This window comes from Harmonia axyridis, chromosome 6 (genome assembly GCF_914767665.1).
Source record: "Harmonia axyridis chromosome 6, icHarAxyr1.1, whole genome shotgun sequence".
Classification (NCBI taxonomy): domain Eukaryota; kingdom Metazoa; phylum Arthropoda; class Insecta; order Coleoptera; family Coccinellidae; genus Harmonia; species Harmonia axyridis.
Genome location: NC_059506.1, coordinates 2,374,526 through 2,394,320, shown reverse-complemented (window position 1 = coordinate 2,394,320; position 19,795 = coordinate 2,374,526). Strand labels below are relative to the sequence as shown.

The following is a 19,795-nucleotide window of genomic DNA, read 5'->3' as shown; positions in this document are numbered from 1 at the left end:
AACATTTTCGAGTAAAATTCATTTTTCTACTCGACGGTAGCTATTACGCCCCCTAGCGGTAGAAGTATGAACTTCAAAACAATATCCAGTGTGTTCTCTTTTTTACACTTTAGTGGTAAAAATTTTTACCGCAAGTCTCTACGATGAGTGGATCCTGAGATATAGCCGCTTACCTCGCTTATTTGCCCACCCTGTACATGAGAAAGCTGTGTGCAAAATGGAAGCCGCGCGAGCTCACAATCGATCAAAATCAACATAGTGTTAATGATATTGAGCAGTGTTTGAAGCTCGTTAAGTGCAATAAACTTCAATTTTTGCGTGGATATGTGACGATGGATGAAACATGGCTCCATCATTTCACTCCGGAGTCTCTCCGACAGTCAGCTGAGTGGACTACCACGATGAACCTAATCCAAAGCGGGGAACAACACAACTGACAAGGTTATGACATCAGTATTCAGGGTATAATATTCATTGATTACCTCCAAAAGGGCCAGACCATCAACAGCGAATATGATATAGCGTTATGGGATCGTTTAAAAATGAAATCGTTAAAAAACGGCCCCATTTGAAGAAAAAAAAGGTGCCGTTTCATCAAGACAATGCGCCGTGTCACAAATCAATGAAAACAATGGCAAAATTGCGTGAATTGGGCTTCCAATCGCTTCTGCATTCACCGTATATGCCAGATCTGGCCATCAGCGACTTTTTCCTGTTCTAAGACCTCAAAAAAATGCTCCCTGGAAAGAAATTCAGAGCTAATGAAGAAGTAATCGCCGAAACTGAGGCCTATTTTGAAGCGAAAGACAAATCGTACTACAAAAATGGTATTGAAAAGTTATGATAGAAGATCACTTTAATCGCTGTATCGCCCTCGAAGGCAACTATGTTGAATAACAAAATCCAATTTCGACAAAAAAAAATGTTTTACTATAGTAGAACGGGGACTTTTCAATTGACCGGTTAGGCTGCTGCTTGGTCATTTAGGATGATTTCTTTGAGTCGACCTGTATCTCAGAAACTAACAGTCTTAGGACTGTACAATACTACTACTTTTCTGGAAAGTCTGGATGACCTGCATTCACCACTAGTCTATGACCTTCCACTCATCCTACACCCTGTAAATCTTAAACTATTGGGCTGATTCGGCTCATTAACTATCTTCACCGAAGTTTCCACGCTCTAGTTATTGTCATTATCATCAGTAGAAGGTACGAATGTCGTTTACGTCAAAAATTATATAGTATCGGAGCACTTATTGCTGGTGGGCTGCAAATGCAAACATCCAGGCTTTCAAACAAAGCTACTACTTAGGGAAAAACCACATCCTATCATATCGAATAATTCGATAAAAAACAGAAACCTTGGAAGTAATTCCAAAATGCTCTCTCTGTTCGGAAGAAATGAAAAACAAAACTCTCGATTCACCGAAAGACCATTCTTTCCTGCCTATTTCGAATCGGAAACAAATGGGATTAAGTTTCTCTTCTACCGATTCGCCGAAGGCATTCAATCAGGTTGCTTGCTCCTTGGCCGGCCTCTTATAATGGATGCGGTAGAATTCATCTTCAGTAATATTCATTTTCGAACACTGGCGGGGCTGCAATAGACTAAAATGGAAATTAAGCTATATCAATTCAAATGAAAAATTTGGACGATGAATTTGGAAAATGAATACACATCTGTTCCCATTGAAATTTATTCTGAATTTTAATTAAACGAATCACTTCAGGCTAGAGGGAAATTTTTTTTCATCAATGACAATCTGTATTTCAGAAAATGGCTTTCTGGAAATGTGACTAAATTTTACAGTCTACACTCACAATCAGTGGTTATTCAATTGAATTATATTTGGTATGAATAAACAAATGGTCTACTCCACTATACAGGGTGTTTCATTGGGAAACGAAAATACTTGACCTGTGCATAGGTGGTACCAATGCAATTCTGGAGATACCCCATTTATATGGTCTAACTGTCGTCGTAGCCGAGATACAGGGTGTTTTATGAATTTTGCCCGTTTCCTTCTGAGGCCATATCAAACGAACCACCCGGTATATTTTCTTCATATTTGGAAAATATATTCCTTATTGAGAGCCCAAACGTATCATGCAATTATTGCTTCGAAAATCCAGGTCCGAGTTAACAGAAAATTATGAATAATTTGAATCCTCGAAACAACACCCTGTACATCGGAATTTTGAAAATCTGTTCTATTATTCGGAAACACTACTAAAAACTAAACTGAGACATGTACTTAAAATTTTCGCGCAGACAGTTTTACTGCACGAATATTTAAAGTAAAAGTGAAGTTTTTGAGAACTTGGATACCTGAAAGTGGTTTGAAGTGACTTTTAACAATGAATTATCAAAAATATTGAATCCATAATTATTTCAACATAACATTGTAATTCATTTTCATTTTGGTTTTCCTTTTTATAGCTATGGATTTCTGTTTCTGTCAGAACTTAAAGACACAATGGTTTTTCAGTGCATCAGTTGAAGAATATCTTCTTTCGGCCACAACTTCAGAACGCCTGAAACGCTTTTGGACAAAACAATGAAATTCTGACTTAGCGCCCCCTATCAAAAGCAGCAAAGACAAATTTATCATGAGTATATTTTTTCCTCAATCAACAAGATGTTATCTCTCAAACGAGATCTAATTTGCTCAAAAATGTTGAGCCAAACTGAAGTTACAGGCATTTTAATCAGTCAGATTTCTCCCTTTCCCCTATCCTTATTTGATATCGTAAATTCGAAAGTGACAAATCAAAAAGAAAGAGAATTTTCCAAGGATTACAGTGATGGTATTCTTTCTTCGACTTTATATGAAACATTTTCCAGTAAAATTCATTTTTTCACTCGACGATAGATATTACGCCCCTAGCGGTAGAGGTATGAACTTCAAAACAATTTCCAGTGTGTTTTTTTGTACACTTTAGTGGTAAAAATTTTTACCGCAAGTCTCTTCGATGAGTGGATCCTGAGAGACAGCCGCTTACCTCGCTTATTTGCCCATCCTGTACATCGTCGTTTAAATGAATTATTTTGAAAAGACCTGGTTGTGTTCAGATCGTTTGACATTAGTTCAATCCGATGTTGCAACTCTTCGGAGTTTTATTCACTGACGTTGCATACACTATACTTTTCAAATAAACTCAAATACAAAAGTTAAAAGGATTAAAATCGGGAGATCTAGCAGGCCATGGCATTGGGCCTCCTCGTCCTATCCATCTACTGGAAAATGTTTGATCTGAATATTCCCAAACAGCAAGAGTATAATGTGAGGGATTTTGTCATTGAACTGACTGAAAAACATTTCAATTGTAAGTTCAGTAGAAAATACATCTGAAAAATAAATCGAAAAAAGTATTTGGTTGCGCTCTTATAGAATTTGAAAGAAGAGAATCGCTTAAATCTTCAAAACGGCTCATCTGTAGACCTATGGTTAAATGAGATTTTTTATTTATTTTGAAGTCTATAATCAGATCCCAAAATATCGAAGCTTTGTTCTTCAACATCCTGTATAATTACTTCTATACTTTCCTGGAATATAGTTTAAAACGATGTTTTAAACGAGCATTCAAAAGTACAAAAGATTCAGAAGTTTATTTTTCATTAAAAGCAAATGGAAAAAGAAGTTTTCTCTCGATCTCGATTCATTGATATTGAAGTCATCTACACATTGAATTGAGCTCCAGAAAACAAGCTCAACAAAAACATTTCCTTTTCTGTTTTCTCAGTTCATTAATTATTGATTCAATCCGATTCCCTGCTATCTTTCTCTGGTCTTTCAGTATTCTTCTATTTCGGAGAATCCTTTTCAAATGGGAAAAACCAAGGGAATTGACGGCTGCATCAACAACCTACTCATTATTACATATTATGTATTATAACAATCCATTTCCGTACCAGCCTTGTTAAATTCAATGTTCAGAATAATAACGTTGAAGCATTGTCGAAGAATTCAATGATGTATACCTATATGAAAAAATATTTTGATCTAGAATGAGAATAAATATTTTGTGATAATTATAGTGTATCTTCTCTTAATATGCAGTGAAACTTTCAATATTTTCAGGGTAGTAGGTACTCAGATTATTGGTTTTATTCCTTCAGACTTCACAACCTATATTTTTCACACTTTTTAGAGAAATATCGTTATTGTCATGCAAAAATACATAATTTAAATTTTTACTTTCAATGGTACACTTCTTTCAAAAAAATAGCAAACGAAAGGACTTATGTGTTATGTATTCTTTTTTAATGCGGTTCTGTTTTTAATTCTCTCGTGATGATATTTGATGTTATCAGAAAGGTTTTAAATTTTATAGCTTTCTGTTCAACTTTTTTTCATTTTAAACCCTCACTACCACTTACTAAGTGTTGTGGCACGCTGCGTAAAATATTGATTAGAAGTATGCTTGATCAAACCGTGGTGATTATGTTCATTCTACCACATCTTATAGAACAAAACATATCAGTTGCGCATAAATTTCATTGTTACATTTCAATCAGCCATATTCTGTACCTCGAATAGAAATGAACGAATCGTGTCGTTATCTGAGTGTTTCACTTCTATAGCGTCCAAATTTGTTATTTTGAATCCATTTATTCTTCTATCGCCAAATATAATTCGTAATTGATATAACTTGAGTTACAGAATACCAATTTGAAACGATTTCGATTCGAATGGTACATTTCTATTCGATGCATAACATCTCTATTCGATTTGAAATTATAGAATGGGAGTGATTATTACATGTTTGCTCTCGGAACTCTCCTGTCACGACCTCATCTATTTTATCTGTGAAATTTGTGATATAGTTAACAGTTCAGCCTTCTAATCTTCTCTAATGCAAAAATCACTGAACGACATTTATGGAAATATTCCATTAATAAAGGAATTATGTATGTATAATACTCGTACAAAAGGCTTGAATTTGAATTTTGAACTCGTGGAAGAATAGAAATTACTTTTGTAGTTGTATTATAAACGAAAAATTGTAACTTATTCGAAAGTTCACCTACAATTAGGGATTCACGGCTTGGCTTGATTTTCAAGCTACTTGGCTATTTCAATCTCAAGTCAAGTCAAGTATTCATTCATCAAGTACCTGAATCATATCGAGCTAAAAACGCGAAAAACCCTCTCATTTATTAAACCTATTGTATAAAAAAAACCAAAAATATCAACTTTTTTGAAATAGAAACATAAAATGAATCACTATGAATCAAAACAAAATAAAAAATAATAAAAAAATGGAGTTTCTTAATATTGACAAACCTTCAGGCTTTGTTAGATTTCATAATTTTCCATCCAAGATCTAAGACACATAAGGCATCTTATAGATTTGCCGCCTAACCTATTGCGAGTTTTTCTAACTGTAAGAGCAGCTCTGAAAAATTGTCTTTCAACAGGAGCTGAAGATGCTGGCGTTGATAAAAAATCCTTGTTTGGCCACTTTGGCCAAGTTTGAAAAAATAATTCTGAAACTACCAAAATATATCGAAAGATTTTATAGAAATGTGGGAAAACTACTAATAAAGTTCTACTGGCGAATGCTCCAGTCTCTCGGCGCTCGAGGAATCTCCTTATTTAGTCTAAGCGCTCACGAGATTGCAGAAATATATGCCGTGCGATGCGTGCATAACAAGCTCAAGTAATATCAAGTAGCTTGATATCAAGTCAAGCAATAAATATCTAGAATCAAGGCAAGTCAAGCTCAAGTATGTAATTTTTCACGAGTTTGATTTTCAAGTCAAGTAGTTGGTTAAAATGTCAAGCTACTTGGTTTGATGAATCCCTACCTACAATAGTACTAAGCTACCATCTTATAACGGGTGTTTTTTTTCGAGGTAACTTTAAGTTGGCATTACTGTTCAATATGGCGACCGATTTAACAGCTGTCAAGTGATTTATTCTCTGTTTGGTTTGGCAATTCATCATGAATAGACTCCCGCCGGAACAACTCTTGCAAATAGTGCAATTTTATTTCGAAAATAATGGTTCTGTGCGGAATACGTATCGCACACTACGTCGATTTTATTTTGTTTAGCGATGAAGCGCACTTCTGGTTGAATGGCTACGTCAACAAACAAAACTGCAGCAATTGGAGTGAAGCTAATCCTCAAGTGTATGTCGAAACACCGTTACATCCAGAAAAACTGACTGTTTGGTGCGCTTTATGGACTGGTGGAATCATTGGTCCGTACTTCTTCAAAACGATGATGGCCAGAACGTTACAGTCAATGGTGATCGGTATAGAGCCATGATTACTAACTTCTTCATTCCTGAATTGAACAACCATGAAGTCCAGAAGCTGTGGTTCCAACAAGACGGCGCAACATATCACACAGCTCGTGCCACAATCGATTTATTGAAAGACACGTTTGGTGACCGCCTATTTTCACGTTCTGGACCTGTGAATTGGCCTCCAAGATCTTGTGATTCAACACCGCTAGACTACTTTCTGTGGGGCTATGTAAAGTCATTGGTCTATGCGGATAAGCCACAAACCCTTCACCATTTGGAAGACAACATTTGCCGTGTTATTGCCGATATACGGCCACAAATGTTGGAAAAAGTCATCGAAAATTGGACGTCCAGATTGGACTACATCCGAGCCAGCCGTGGCGGTCATATGCCAGAAATCATATTTAAAATGTAATGCCACAAGATTATCTTGCGGATGAATAAAATTCATGTCAATCGAATAATCCATCGTTGTTTTATTGGAATTTAAAGTTCTGTAGCTCCAAAAAAATCACCCTTTAGAACACAAAATATTCCGCAAAATATATAGAATTGAATGCTTAACTTTTAACAAAACATTCATCGCTCTGCATTTCACTGAAGTAGCAAATGAAATTCGAATTGTTTTTCTGATTTATGAGACTTTTCGTAGGTAAAACGTAATATGCTTAATTCAAACGTGGGTTTCACGGTCTTTATCCACATTGTCAGTTCGAATCGCGCAACGTATCACTGTTGTCGAAATTTGATAATCCTGCGGCAAATTGCAAATTAGGAAAAAATGGTGTTCGTCTCAAAGAGACTCATCAAGAATGTAATGAGTGGGTTGTTCTCATTTTAGGAACCCTTTTCATCGAAAACTCTTCGCAAAACAAATTACATACTTCTCATTTGGACAAAGCCTGATGGTAATAGGAGTTTCATGATTCATATCCAACTCAACAAAGACAATGGCAAAGGACGAAAGCCACAGCAACGTATTAGCAAGGATAAACGGGCGTTTGTCGTTGTGAAAACATGTCGGTGATTTTACCTCGTTTTTCTTTATTCTGTTTACGTTGAAAATTAATGAGGAAAGGCTTAACTGAAGAAAATGAGATTGGAACTCTTATGGAGAATATCTTCATCAGTAGAATCATGATGCAAATGATCGAAAATCTCCATATTCAGCTCGATTAATTATCTCTAATGATGTAAATCGTTCACTATTAACATATTTTTTTGGTCCGTTTCAAGATGTATACGTTTTAGAATAAACATAACCCAAACGCGAGCCAAACAAATTTCTTGGAAAATTTTAGATCATGATTATAGATTTATAGAAAGGTACTAAAGAACATAATTATTAATTTCACAACTTGTATTTCTCAAATGTATTACCGCGAGTGCTTCAAATCTTATCAATTTTTTTTTCCTTTCCACGAGAACTTGTTTATTTGGTGAATTATGAAAACAAACCGATTGATAAAATCACGAGTTCGTTTGGACGAGTGATTTTATCTAAATTTGGATTGTTTGAATGTTCTCGCCTCAAATAAACAAGTTTGAGTGATGAAAACAAAAAAATATTTGATAAAATTTGAAAAACGAGTTGCCTCAAATAAACAAGTTTGAGTGATGAAAAAAGAAAATTATTTGATAAAATTTGAAAAACAAGTTGAAGAAACCAAAAAATTATGTGATAAAATTTGAAAAACGAGTTGCCTCAAATAAACAAGTTTGAGTGATGAAAACAAAAAATTATGTGATAAAATTTGAAAAACGAGTTGAAGAACATAATTTTTTTCAACAATTTACCCTAATGTTCGATAATCTCTTCGGTGATAGCATTGAATCAGTTTGTGTTCATTTTTCAATAAACCTCGAAGCACTTCAAACTTTCAATAATGACAAATTTAGAGTAAAATTTTGAAGTTCCAATGTAAAAAAGATATTATCGATGGGGATGCAGGGTTATGAGTGAATTCCCAAATGATTGGCTTTCAGTTGAAACCATGAAGTAATAAACATTTTTTATTACTCTGAGGTTGAAATTACCAGATATCACATTTTGACATTAAAAAAATAAGCTCAAGTTATATCCCTAGGAGTTTGATAAAAGACGAGACAATTTTATGACAATAGAAAACTCGTTCCTTGGTAACCTTGGTAAAACTTTGAAACAGATGACATTTTCAAAACGGAATGATTTCCACAAATCTGCGGCTAAAAACCTGCGTTGAAAAATATAGGGTGTCCCATTTAAGAAAAACCAACTTTCCTCTATATATCTGAAACAGTAATTAATTTCTCTAATTCTGTGGTTATTCCGTTCATTCTTCCACATCTTGTAGATCAAAATCGTGCGAGAATATATCAGAAACGCACAGTTTTCATGGATATTTTTTATTATTATATGTTGGTACTCCGAACTTTTCGTCACGGCTTTATCTGTCAATTCATCAATTTGCCTTGAAGAAATCAGTTCTGCCAACCAACATTTTTCAATGCAAAAATCACTAAATGATATTTATGGAGATATTTCATTAATTTCAACAACAAATGCAATTAATTAGAGAAAATAATAATAAACAACTATTTCATAATCTGTTATGAGTGTCATATAAATCATAAAAATTACTGAAAAAAACGTTTAGGAATTTTTCGAATATCTCTAACAGAAACCAAGATATAGCGAAATATTCGATATAGCCATTTTTCAGAAACGCCTTGTAACTTGAGAACAAATCAAGGTACCTATTATCTACTTTCTGTTTTTTCATTATTTAAAAAAGAAGAGATCAGGGGTCCTTGAAGTTTTTTCCTTTTTTTCCTTGAAGTTCTCGAATTTGGGACACCTTGTCTTAAAATTTTTATGTGTTGAGTTATTTTGTGACATAAAAATAAATCAATGGAAGTTTGAAATTTACAGTATTATTCTCTACCTCATTATTAAATATTCGTTTTCGCTATCTCACGCACAAAAAGCATTTTTTAACACATTTAAAAAAAATAGCATTTGAGAAGAACTACTTCAAATACTCAATAATAGGTACATTTATTGTAGGTACGGTTTATTTTCTACATTTTTTTTTCATTATTATAATGAAACTTTTTATTAGAATACCCTTTAATCAGCCTACTCCGTCAAGTTTGAATGGATACGCCGAAATAATTAGAATATGGAAATCGAAAAAAACTCCACCGCGTTGTGGTCTAAAACTTTTCACAAACTCATTCATCATTGAAACTGAAAGTAAAATTACTGTTTGGTCGAGCAACATGAGTTTTCACTTTTTTGTCCTATATTGGAATATCAGAAAACTCTTCATACAAACATGAAATTGCAACTCGGTCGGATCTGTTGTCACTGAGTTATTGAGCTTTGTCCTTGTGGTTTTGAAGACGTAATGAATAAAAGATTTAGAACTTGTTATTCGACAGTGAAATAACGACATCCTTTACATCTAGTTTCAGATTACTTTTTAAAAATATGATTATTTTATCATGTTTCCAAAATTTTCAGTTAAGGATTATAAGTTAATTGGTAGAGGTCGAGGGTGTAGTAAATCAACTAGATGAAATTCTGCTGACTTTTCGATTATATTTAAATCCTTATAGGGACTCTGAAAGAACAATACAAAACTACAACAAACCAAAAAATATAGTACTGGATCAGAATTTCTAATTACATTTTTCTCAACTACCAGTGGTTCACAAAAAATTGTTCTGAAGGAAAGAACTTCAGAACAATTTGGAATATTCTACTAGTTCCCCATAGGCTTTATTTTTGATATTCCTGTTTGCGTATGCTGAACTTTTTATTTTCCATCGACAGGTTTTCTGCCTATATTTTTCGATGAAACCTATCAAAAATTCTTTCATTTTGCACAAGAAATTGGTATGCTACGAAGTTCCGACGGTACCTGATAAATTGCCAGCTGTCTGTGACCATCTGAAATCCGACCCGGGTACTCAATAGAACAACCTCTTGAGTGGCAGGTTTCGATGGACGCATGGGATGATAGTCAGTGTAGACCAGCTACCATTCGGACGCAAGCCATTTGAACGCCTGCTTCCAAACGCTCAAAAAACGCCTCGTGAGTGGAAGCTTTACTCTTTCGATTTTTAACAAACAACAGAAATAGGACATTACCAACATTTCAAAAAGAGATTAATGCAGGAAATGTGAAATGATTTCAGTCAAACATAATAAAAAATCTGTCAACAAAAGATCTAATATCGAATATTTCAATGCTGCTTTTTTCAATATACCTAATAATAGTTAGGCTCAAGGAAAATGGCTTAATTGCAATTTTAGCGAGTTTAATTTGTATATGTCCTATAAATAAGGACAATTTAAATCTATGAATTGATAATATGTAGTTGCATCCTGCGGTAAGGGTTTTTCATGTTTGATCAAATTTTAGTTTATCTCATATTTCCAACATATATACCTATTCTTGTATTTTTCTACTCACGATTTGAAGATGAAAGCATTTTACATGTTTTCTAAGTGGACGATAAGAGTCAACTGATGATGTACGCTCGGATGTACGTCACCTTTTTTATTCATCATATATTTTTTGTGTGTTGTTTATTTTTGAGTTTTAAGATGTTGATAATTGTCAATAAGTCAATTAGGTTCATCTTGTTTCGAGAGTGTTATGTAACATCAATTTTTATTGTTCTTTCAGACCCCGAGGATGACTCAAATATAATCGAAACGTCGGCAGAATTTCATCTATGTAATTGATTTTCATTACCCTTGACCTCTACCAACTAATTAACTTATATTCTATCATGTTGTATTCACCTTATGGTCATATATTATTTACTATTAATGTCACTATCGAAGGAAAATGTGTTGTACCCAAATTCAAATTCAAGTTCGAATGAACAATTAAAATCCCAAATTGCTTCCAAATTATATCGATGTAATTTCATTTTTCATTTTTGTTTCAGGAGTCTGGATGACGAATCCATAGTGATATACTGAAAATAATCAACATACATATCAACGATGATGTATTGTTCCTGTGAAGAAGATGTAAGGTGAATGGAAATCCCATGCAGGAATGCTATCTTTATTTCTCACTGTCCCACTCACTTTGATCTCTATAACAGGACCCGTTCTCAATGGCTTAGTTGTTGTGGCTATAATAATTACTCGACAGGTAAGTGAATTCATATTTTTATAGCATATCTATCTGAGTTGTCATTGATTGGATGCATTTTATTCAATGTTTTGTGCAGAAGGATGTGAATACTTGCATTCATTTTAATATTTATTTCAGTATTAAAATAGATACAGTTTATGGTTTTGTAATATAGGTACTTACATGAGCGTGCTCTACAAAGGTTCAAGAAGCCAGGGATTTATTACCTAACAGTTCTTTCAATTAAACTCCGGTATAAGGTATTAGGAATTTGGATTAGACATTCGTTTCTGGAACCGAGATGTGTAGATTTAGTTTTTCTATTGGCTAATGTAGTTCAATATCAACCGCATGCCGATTTGGTTACTTTCATTGGCTGCAGCATCAATTATTTATTACACAGGCCAACACACATTTTGGTGCCTGCGATTCTTTAACTGTTCCTGAGTAATTTTTGGATGCAGAATGTAAAAAAGTTCTCAGATTTTGTCTATCAGATCTAGTTTTTGAGATTTTTCTTATAACTGTTATAATATATAATATTACTATTGACAGTTAAAAAAAACAAAGACACATGGATTTAAGTATTTATTGCAAAAACTTAATTTACATAATTATATTAGTCACTAAGCACATAAAAATTTTCTTTTATACGATTTTCTAGAATGGAGTTTACTAGGGCAGTCTCGCTGAAGGCTCCAGCAGTAGTCCGCCATCATGTGGCTATCCCATCGTCCTTGATAACGATCTTCCTTAGTTTTAATATCCTGGTGGAATCTTTCCCCCTGTTCTTCACTACAATCACCTAAGTTTTCTGGAAAACGATCTAGGTGGCTGTGGAGGTAGTGAACTTTTATACTCATGTTACAGCCGAGAATATTAAAATTTGAAAGCATAGTTTCCACTAATTCTACGTAATTCTCTGCTGTATGATTGCCAAGAAAATTTTGTACTACTTGAACAAATGAACTCCAAGCGTTAGATTCAGTCTCGTTCATTGATGTGGTGAATTGTGGATCTTTAACAAGTTGCCTTATTTGAGGACCATCAAATATACCAGCTTTTAGTTTTTCCGTGCTAATGCCAGGAAATTTACGTGACAAATACCCAAAACAATTTCCATCTCAATTTAAGGCCTTCACAAATTGCTTCATTAGGCCTAGCTTGATATGCAAGGGCGGAAGTAAGATTTTTTCTCTTGAAACCAAAGGTTCGTTGATCACGTTTTGTATTCCTTGAATCATGACATCTCTTGAAGGCCAATTTTTGTTAACCCAGTGCTCATTTTTAGCTCTGCTGTCCCAAAGGCACAAAAAACAAGGATATTTTGTATAACCACTCTGCTGTCCAAGGAGGAAGTTAACCATTTTTAAATCAACACAAAATGACCACTGATGTTCTTCGTATTTAATTTTTCTCAAAACTAATGCTATTGTTTCATATTCTTCCTTCATGGTAGTAGAATGACCAATAGGAATCGAGCCATATTTGTTACCGTTATGTAGAAGAACACATTTTAAACTACGTTTTGAACTGTCAATAAAAAGGCGCCAATCATCTGGAGTGTATTCAGGCAAACCCATTTTTTCTAAGAGCCCTTTTATATTGTTACAGAATACCAAGTCATTTTCCTGAGTGAAGAAAGGCAGCAGATTCTTATCTCTTTTACGATAAATTGTAATATTAGTACCTCGACAAAGTAGATTTTTTTTTTTTAATCTGGATGCAAGTAATTCAGCGGATTCCTTTGAGAGATTCAGGTCTCTTATAAGATCGTTTATATCATTTAACCTGTAACGTGTATCTCAAAAACTAGAGCTGATAGAAAAAATCTGGTGGCATTTTTGGAATCAGCACATTAAAAACATCTAAAATCAGATGTTAGATTTCTGGCACCAAATTTTTTTTTTCATTTTGTTGGCCTGTGTTATCTTTCTTATATGTTTCACATAGAGCAGTGCGTTCTGTAGGTGGATTGATAAAATGAGCATTTTTACTCATTTGTATTTTGTTTTTATTTGGATAAAGTATATTCCAACTCACTGGAATAGGCTAGAATATTTTTGATATTCAAGAGTTTTTCCATATTCCCAGAAATTTATTAGGGAGCAGGGCCAGCAGGCAATTTATAGTCTTACCTGTTTTTTCGAATAGATCTTAGTATGCACGTTGATCATCATATGGAGTAGTATGTGTTGATTTGTTCACTTTCATTTTCCGAAATAGTACATGTGCAGCCTTGTGGCAGCGTGATCGCCTTATTGTTTGGAGTTGTGCTCATCTTCCACATCTCATCAATATAATTGATTCGGGGAGTTTTGAAAGCCGTTTAAGAAAATCTGTTCAAACACCGACAAAGAATTCTACAGTCATCGAGAAAATAAGAGAGATTTTTAATGATTTCAACGATGATATTTGGCGAATTTCATTGAATGAGAAGTATCGTGGCTTCAAAAGAACCAATAAGATGTAAACTTGTGTTGGAGGATCGACCAATTGAACAGGTGATGTCGGTTGCTTACTTGGGCGTGCAAATAACAGCTAATCAGGACAGAACCAGAGAAATTAAAGACCAAACAAACAAGGCGGCAAGGATATCGGGTGCTCTTAGAGACATTGTATGGAACAACAAACACATGCGGAAAGATTCTCAATCCAGAATATATAAAACTATTGTGAGACCAATGATGACGTACGCAATAGAAACGAAAGCCGACACCAAGGTGATGAAGAATGCACTGCGAACTACTGAAATGAAAGTGCTCAGAAACATCCTAGGCTTCACATGACGAGATAAAAAGAGAAATGAAGACATCCGCAACGAGTGTGAAGTTCCAGATATAGTTTGATGGGGACGCAATAGAAGAAGATTTTGGAATGCTCATGTGGAAAGGATGGATGAAGAAAGAATTGCCAGAATAGTAAGGGATGGAAATCCAGGAACACGTCGACCGCTGAGAAGACCGCCTAAACGGTGGAAGGACTCGTGGACGTCAATCTCCCAAGAGGCATGAATAATTGGAAAATACAAGCCACCGGCTTAAAATAAGTAGAAGAAGAAGATGAAAAGTATCATAAAATAAACATAATTCACAGTTTCAATATTAAAAATGCCATCAAGAATTACATGGCTTGTCAACAGTTCTATTTACACGACATGTGTAAAAACATTCACCAGAGAAATATCACCAAATATACAAGCATATATAAATCAAATATCAACAAATAAATAACCATATATAAATTGAATATCCACAAGTTAATAAAAACGAACAAACGAATAATAACGAGATAACAATCACAGTCAATCGGATAGGAATTCATCCACGCTATAAATCGTTTTCTGAAGTTTTTTAAATTTTCCTGCATTGACAGCTGGTGTGGAGCTCTTGATGTCCAACGTCAATTTATTATATAATTTAACCGCTACGTGGTTGGGGCCTAGCTGTGCCTTCTTTATTCGGTTGTATGGCACAACGATATTGTTTTTTCCTCTGATGTCGTATTCATGAAAGTCTGAGTTGGTAACATATTTGGCCGCATTCTGGTGCACGCGTTTCAAGCAACTGAATATGAAACATGGCGGTATCGTTAATATTCGTTCCTTCTTGAAGTGTTCTCGTCAATTTGTTTTATTGTTCAGGCCTAATATAGTTCTCAGGGTTCTTTTCTGTTTTATAAAAACTCTTCGGGATTCAATTAAGTGGTCCCAGATAATTATACCGTAGGTTGCAATACTGTAAAAACCAGAGTAATAGGGTAGTTTTGCCACTTCCAGGTTTGAGACCTGCTTCATCCTTCTGATTATGACAATTGTTGTTGACAACCTCGCATAAACGGTATCGATATGATTCTTTCACCTCAGTGACTCCTGGAACTCCAGGCCCAGATAGACTAATGAGGAATTTCCACCATTGCCGCTGATGAATATAATGCTTTGTGTTTCCTCTTTATTGAACTGCAACTCGAACTGCAACCCATTAGCACTGAACCATATTTCAGCGTCCTCAAGAGAGTCTTTTGACTTGAGTTCCACCAGTGCATCATTAGGTATTAGATTTGATCACTTCGTATATTGCTAAATAAATTGTTGATGTATATCAGGAACAGTAGAGGCCCAAGTATAGATCCCTGTGGGACTCCGGTGGGAACCATTTCCATCCCGGACACTAAACCATTCCAGCAAGTGACCTGTTATCCGCGAATCCCGTAATAACTAAGCTTGTTCAGAAGTACATACCTCATGACGAACACTAACGAATGCTTTGCTGATATCTATACATTCCAACTGTAGAACTTTGTTGCCATTACACGCATCTATAATAGCTTCCAGAAGTTCCAGCATGGCGGTTACTGTCGATCTCTTACCTCTGAAACCATGTATTGTAAACAAGAACGAAAAATATTAATTATTTCAAAATGGAAACTCAAATAAAATCAATATAGAACAAAATATGGAAAAAAACAGTTTTGTTATATTGAGAAACCTTCAAGCACAATTTAATCACATCATTTTCCATCCAAGATAGTCACATGAGGAATCTTATCGATTTTCCGCCTATTGCGGGTTTTTGTAACAGTCAGATCAGCTCAGGAAAATTGCTTTTCAACAGAAACTAATGAAGCTGGCGTTGATAAAAAATCTTTGACCATTTCAATCATATTTGGAGAAACAGTATCTTACCTCTGCCACTATTCGAAAATATACCTATTCATAACTGTCAGCAGATGGTTCAGTCAGAAATTTGCCTATTTCGTAACATAAAGCCATTTCATTTTCTCGATTTACATAAGATTTCTTGAATAAACTTAGGAGATCGATCTCAAACTCACATATTTATCCTTCGAAGTGGATTATTTTGTCCAAACGCCTACCAGTTTGCAGAAATATATGCCGTACGACTCGTACATATCAAGCTCAAGTAATATCAAGTAGCTTGATATCAAGTCAAGCAATAAATATCTAAAATCAAGTCTAGTTCAAGTATGTAATTAATCACGAGCTGGATTTTCAAGGCAATTAGTTGGTTGAAATATCAAGCTACTTGACTTGATGAATCCCTATCTATACTACTCTGTCATCTCTAGCATCAAGTCTGAAACAGCAGTTTGAGATAGTTTCAACGAAGAATGTCGCAACAGCACACTCGAGATATCACCTGAAACTTTCAGCACCTCCTAAACAAAAAAATGATGAATGACGTTCAAACAATGACAAATGTGTAATCGACAAAATTTCCCATCCTAGATGTCAAGGAGAACTCCTACCTTTTCCCCTTTTGTACACACAAACTATCGTAAAATAGCGTTGCCAGGGGAAGCAAGATTCGGTCCCATTTACACCATGACAAAATGTGCGAGGAGACGAAATGAGATCATGAAACAGCGATATATTTCCCCATGAGTGCTGCCGTGAAATCTTTAGTGTTTATTTTAACGAAATTGAATCCTGCGGGGAAGAGCTTGCAGCCAATGGAGGATCTATAGGTTACGGCCTTCTTCAAGTCACAACTGTCGTTAAGAGGGAACGCCATCACGTGGTAGCTCAGTTCAAAACGAAATTGGAGATATTTCTTCTTACGAATCATCGATTTTTGAGGGGCTTTTTGCATAATTTATTTAAACAATTTTCTACATGGAAGAAATTGAATATCTTCAATTTGCGAAAGAAAAAACAGAAATTCTGATAAATTTTCGTTTTTCGCGAAAAAATTGGAGATATGTACTTTGTAGAAAGCACTGATTTATTTTCGAAATATTCGTGAAAAAAACTATCAAAAATCATTACAAAAGAGGTAAAATCATAATTTTGACAAAGTTGTCATACAGTGCGGCCCTCTACATAGTCGCTTCAAAAAATAAAAAATATGAATTTACAGGGTGGGCAAATAGGCGAGGTAAGCGACTATATCTCAGGAACCACTCATCGTAGAGACTTGCGGTAAAAAATTTTACCACTAAAGTAAACAAAAGAAAACACTGGAAATTATTTTGAAGTTCATACCTCTACCGCTAGGGGGCGTAATAGCTATCGTCGAGTAGAAAAATGCATTTTACTCGAAAAATTTTCATATTAAGTTGGAAAAAAAATATCATCACTGTAAACCTTGTAAAATTCTCTATCTGTTCGAATTGTCACTTTCGATTTTGCGACATCAAATAAGGGTGGGGGAAAGATAGAAATCTGACTGACTGAAATGTCTGTAACTTCAGTTTGGCTCAACATTTTTGAGCAAATTAGATCTTATTTGAGAGACAACATCTTGTTGATTAAGGAAAAAATATACTCATGATGAATTTCATTCAGCTGCTTCCGATAGAAGGCGCTGAGTCAGAAGTTCATTGTTTTTTTCATTTTTCTCTGAAATTTCAAATGTAATTTCTGTTTCTGTTAGAACTTGAAGACTCAATTTGGTTTTGCAGTGCATCAGTTGAAGAATATCTTCTTTCGGCCATAACTTCAGAACGCCTGAAATTATCGCTTTGCGTCCTGCAGGTTTTTTCATGCAAATTCAATGAAATTTTTGTTTCTGTTAAGAAAATCCTATCATTACATTTGAAATTTCAGAGAAAAATGAAAAAAACAATGAACTTCTGACTCAGCGCCTTCTATCGGAAGCAGCTGAATCAAATTCATCATGAGTATATTTTTTCCTTAATCAACAAGATGTTGTCTCTCAAATAAGATCTAATTTGCTCAAAAATGTTGAGCCAAACTGAAGTTACAGACATTTCAGTCAGTCAGATTTCTATCTTTCCCCCACCCTTATTTGATGTCGCAAAATCGAAAGTGACAATTCAAACAGATAGAGAATTTTCCAAGGTTTACAGTGATGATATTTTTTTTCCAACTTAATATGAAAATTTTTCGAGTAAAATGCATTTTTCTACTCGACGATAGCTATTACGCCCCCTAGCGGTGGAGGTATGAACTTCAAAATAATTTCCAGTGTTTTCTTTTGTTTACTTTAGTGGTAAAATTTTTTACCGCAATTCTCTACGATGAGTGGATCCTGAGATATAGCCGCTTACCTCGCTTCTTTGCCCACCCTGTACAACTTCGTACACCTTACAAAGTTTGGTCATCGTGGGAGCGTTTAATGGAAAATGAATGGATAACAAAATTTGATTGATACGCTAAAAACCACGTGGTGGTTATTCCTCTTAATAGGGTATTTGACAGTAGTTCAAGGTCCGCTCTATCGTTTCTGCCGCCCCGGCAAAAATAAAAGTCAGCGCTCTGTTTCCTGTTCCATTGTGTATTTATAACTTTATGTTCTTTTTCTGATTTTGATGTTCCGGTGTAATTTTTATTTATTTTGGTGTTTTTTACATAGCGACAGCGAGGGGTTGGGAATTGGTGAATTAGTATTTAGTGTGAAAAATTCCACGCTTTTTTATAAAGAGTATTTTAGGTGAAGAAAATTTTTATTTCTTCAATAAGAGTTAAAGGGAAAAGAAAACTGAAATCAAATTATAGAATATAGGTATGAGATCATATCGACTTCTCAGTTTGGATTTCGTGAGGGGAAATCTACTGCAGATGCTGTTTCGTACCTGTCCGATATGATTTATAAGATCTTGGACGCTGATGAGGTGGCGCTGTGTGTATTCTTGGACCTCTCAAAGGCGTTTGACAAGGTGAACCATGACGAGATGCTGAGCGTCTTGGAGAATATTGGTGCACCCTTTCAGCTCTTCAGTACTTATTTAAAAAACAGATCACAGATGGAACAAGTTGATGGCGTGTTTAGTGATATATTGAACATTCAATGTGGAGTGCCGCAGGGCACGGTACTGGGGCCGGTTTTATTCACACTCTATATGAATGACATCCTAAGAGTTAACAATATGGGAAAAATTATATGTTTTGCAGATGATACAGCCATTCTTTATAAAGACCTAAAATGGGAGAATTTAAAATTGCAAGTTGAAAGAGACATGAAATATGTGTTGAAAGCTTTTGAATATAGATATTTGACAATTAATGAAGAAAAAACTAAATACTTACCGTTTGCACTTCGCACACAAATAGCCTATCAACTTTTGATAACCTCTTGATATGTGATGAAGACGCAACCTTCAGGATTTCTCAAGTTACATCCATAAAGTATCTGGGCATATATATCGAACATTATCTCAGATGGGATGTCCACTCCCGTAATACTGTTGGTACGTTGGGAAGATTTCTCTATCGATTCCGCTCCCTTAGCCGGATATTGGAGATAAAATACTTGAAAATATTATATCATGCACTCATAGAATCCCGCCTCCAGTATGGTATGCTGGCTTGGGGTGGCTTATATGATACACATTCGAAGAACTTTCAGGTAATACAGAATTACTTTCTGAAAATAATATCACGTAAGGAAAGATTGTACTCGACGGATAAAATTTT

General features: G+C 34.9%; 1 protein-coding gene across 1 annotated transcript in view; it reads left to right on the top strand.

Annotated features, from left to right (window-relative positions):
• LOC123682573 overlaps positions 1–19,795 on the top strand; it is a 386,250-nt gene that overhangs the window by 322,846 nt on the left and 43,609 nt on the right. Inside the window, exon 4 of the mRNA XM_045621284.1 lies at positions 11,204–11,415. Within this exon, the coding sequence (XP_045477240.1) occupies positions 11,317–11,415 (99 nt within the window). The 5' untranslated portion in view covers positions 11,204–11,316. The remainder of the gene's footprint in view (positions 1–11,203; positions 11,416–19,795) is intronic.